At 51.5% G+C, this 2,500-nt stretch overlaps 1 protein-coding gene across 2 annotated transcripts in view; it reads left to right on the plus strand.

Annotated features, from left to right (window-relative positions):
• Positions 1 to 2,500, plus strand: part of LOC133641141 (interleukin-17F-like) — a 19,735-nt gene that overhangs the window by 11,548 nt on the left and 5,687 nt on the right. Inside the window, exon 4 of one of the 2 annotated variants that reach the window (XM_062035028.1) lies at positions 2,376 to 2,381. The exons of the other annotated variant lie outside the window; for it this stretch is intronic. Within the exon in view, the coding sequence (XP_061891012.1) occupies positions 2,376 to 2,381 (6 nt within the window). The remainder of the gene's footprint in view (positions 1 to 2,375; positions 2,382 to 2,500) is intronic. 2 annotated transcript variants of the gene reach the window in all.

Genomic DNA, 2,500 nt, shown 5'->3' on the forward strand with positions numbered 1-2,500 from the left:
CGGGATGAGATGAAGGCGTGGATGAGGGTTTCGGCAGCAGAGGGTGTGAGGGAGGGCCGGAGACGGGCAATGTTTCTGAGGTGGAAGAATGCAGTTTTGGTGATGTGGTTTACATGGGGGAGGAATGAGAGGGTAGGGTCGAAGATTACACCTAGATTGCGGATGTGGGTGGAGGTAGTGACAAGGGAACCATCGATGTTTAATGAAAAGTCCTGAGTGGAACGAGTGAGGGAGTCGGGGCCAATTATAATTATTTCAGATTTGTTGCAGTTGAGTTTTAGAAAGTTTTTTTGCATCCAGGTTTTTATGTCTGTGAGGCAGGTGGTAAGGGTGGAGTGGGTGGCTGGGGTGATGGTCGTGGTGGAAAGGTATAGTTGTGTGTCGTCGGCATAGCAGTGAAATTGAAGGCCGTGGTGGCGGAGGATCTGACCGAGGGGCAGGAGGTAGATGGTGAAGAGTAGGGGGCCAAGTACTGAGCCTTGGGGGACGCCGTGGGTGACTGGGGCAGTGGAGGAGGTGCAGTTGTTGATTGAGATGAATTGCTGACGGTCAGAGAGGTAGGATTTCATCCAGGAGAGGGCAGTGCCGGATAAACCAAGGGAGGAGTGGAGGCGTGATAGGAGGATGGAGTGGTTGATGGTGTCGAAGGCAGCACTGAGGTCGAGGAGAATGAGGATGGAGAGGGAACCAGAGTCGGCGGAGAGGAGGATGTCGTTGGTGACCTTGAGGAGGGCAGTTTCTGTGCTGTGGAGTGAGCGGAAGCCGGATTGGAACGTTTCGTATAGGTTATTGTGGAGAAGGTGGGATTTGATTTGGGAGGCAACTGCACGTTCGAGAATTTTAGAGAGGAAGGGGAGGTTGGAGATGGGCCTGTAGTTGTTGGGGGGGTTGGGGTCGAGACCGGATTTCTTGAGGATGGGGGGGATGGCAGCCAGCTTGAGGGCAGGAGGGACAGAGCCAGTGGATAGGGAGGAGTTAATTATAGTGGTGATGAGAGGTGAGAGTGAGGGAAGGCAGGCTATAACTAAAGTGGATGGGATTGGATCGAGGATGCAGGTGGAGGCTTTCATACCAGAAGTTATGGAGGATAGGTCAGTTGTGGTGATTTCGGAGAAGAAGTTGAGTGGGTGGTTGGAGAGTAAAGGGGGGGCATGATTGGGGGTAGGGGAGGAGGTGGGAGAGGAGGCGGCCAGTTCAGAGTGGATGGTGTTGATTTTTGATTGAAAAAATGATAAAAATTCTTCACATTTGCTGGTGGTGAATGAGGTGGTGGTGGTGTCCATGGGTTTGAGGAGTTGGGTTACGGTAGAGAAGAGTATCTTGGGGTTATTGCTGCCGGATTGTATGACGGAGGAGTAGTGGGAAGTGCGTGCATTGTTGAGGGCATCTCTGTATTCCTGTTGGTGTAGTGTGTAGATGTCCAGGTGAACAGTGAGACCGGTTTTCTTTGAGAGCCGTTCAAGCTGCCGGCCCTTGGCTTTAAGGTGACGGAGGTGGTCAGTGTACCAGGGGGCAGTGTGGGTGTAGGAGACAGTTTTGGTTTTTATGGGGGCGAGTTGATTGAGACAGGAGGAGAGTGCGCTGTTGTATCTGTTAACCAGTTCAGTGGGGGAGGCGCTCAAAGTGAGGGTATGATCGGAGGTGGTGTCAATCAGTAGGGCGGAAAGAGAGGGGGGGTGGATTGATTTCATGTTCCGGTATGATATGGAGCGTTGCTGCTTGATAAGGGGGGTGGGGATGTCTATGTCCAGGGTGAGGGCCAGGTGGTCTGAGAGAATGTCTGTGAGGTTGAAGCTGGTGAGGTTGCTGATGGAGAGTCCAGTGGTGCAAATTAAGTCCAGGGTGTGTCCTTTTTTGTGGGTGGGGAAGTCAACGTGTTGAGTGATATTAAATGAGTCGAGAATGTCCAGAAATTCAGTGGCAGTTTTGCAGGTGGTGGAATCGACATGAATGTTGAAATCACCCAGTAGGATGACTGAAGGTGAAATGGCACAGAGTTGGGTGAGAAATTCAGAAAGATCGGAAAGGAATGCAGGGTTGGGTTTGGGGGGGCGGTAGATGATTGCAGTGACCAGGGGTTTGGGGCCAGGCAGCTTGAATGACTGGTGCTCAAAGGAGGAGGGGGTTGTGATGGTTACAACAGTGGGTTTCAAGTGTTGGCGGTATATTGTAGCTATACCGCCAGCACGACCGTCACGTGGTTTATCCATGTAGGTGTATCCTGGGGGTGTAGCTCTGTTGAGGTGAATGTATTCCAGTGGTTTTTGCCAGGTTTCGGTTATGCTGAAAAAGTCTATGTTGTTGTCAGTTATGAATTCACTGAGTATTGGTCCTTTTTTATTGAGTGAGCGGGTATTGAGCAGAGCAAATTTAAGGGATGGGTGAAGTTGGATGGGTGGGGGTGCTTTGGTTAACGGTTGCAGGTAGGCAGAGCGCACGTGTGGTTTGTTATTGTGATGACGTGTGACGTCACTGGGGGTGGGTCGGTTGCGTGACCAGA

Source organism: Entelurus aequoreus, linkage group LG23 (assembly GCF_033978785.1).
Source record: "Entelurus aequoreus isolate RoL-2023_Sb linkage group LG23, RoL_Eaeq_v1.1, whole genome shotgun sequence".
Lineage (NCBI taxonomy): Eukaryota > Metazoa > Chordata > Actinopteri > Syngnathiformes > Syngnathidae > Entelurus > Entelurus aequoreus.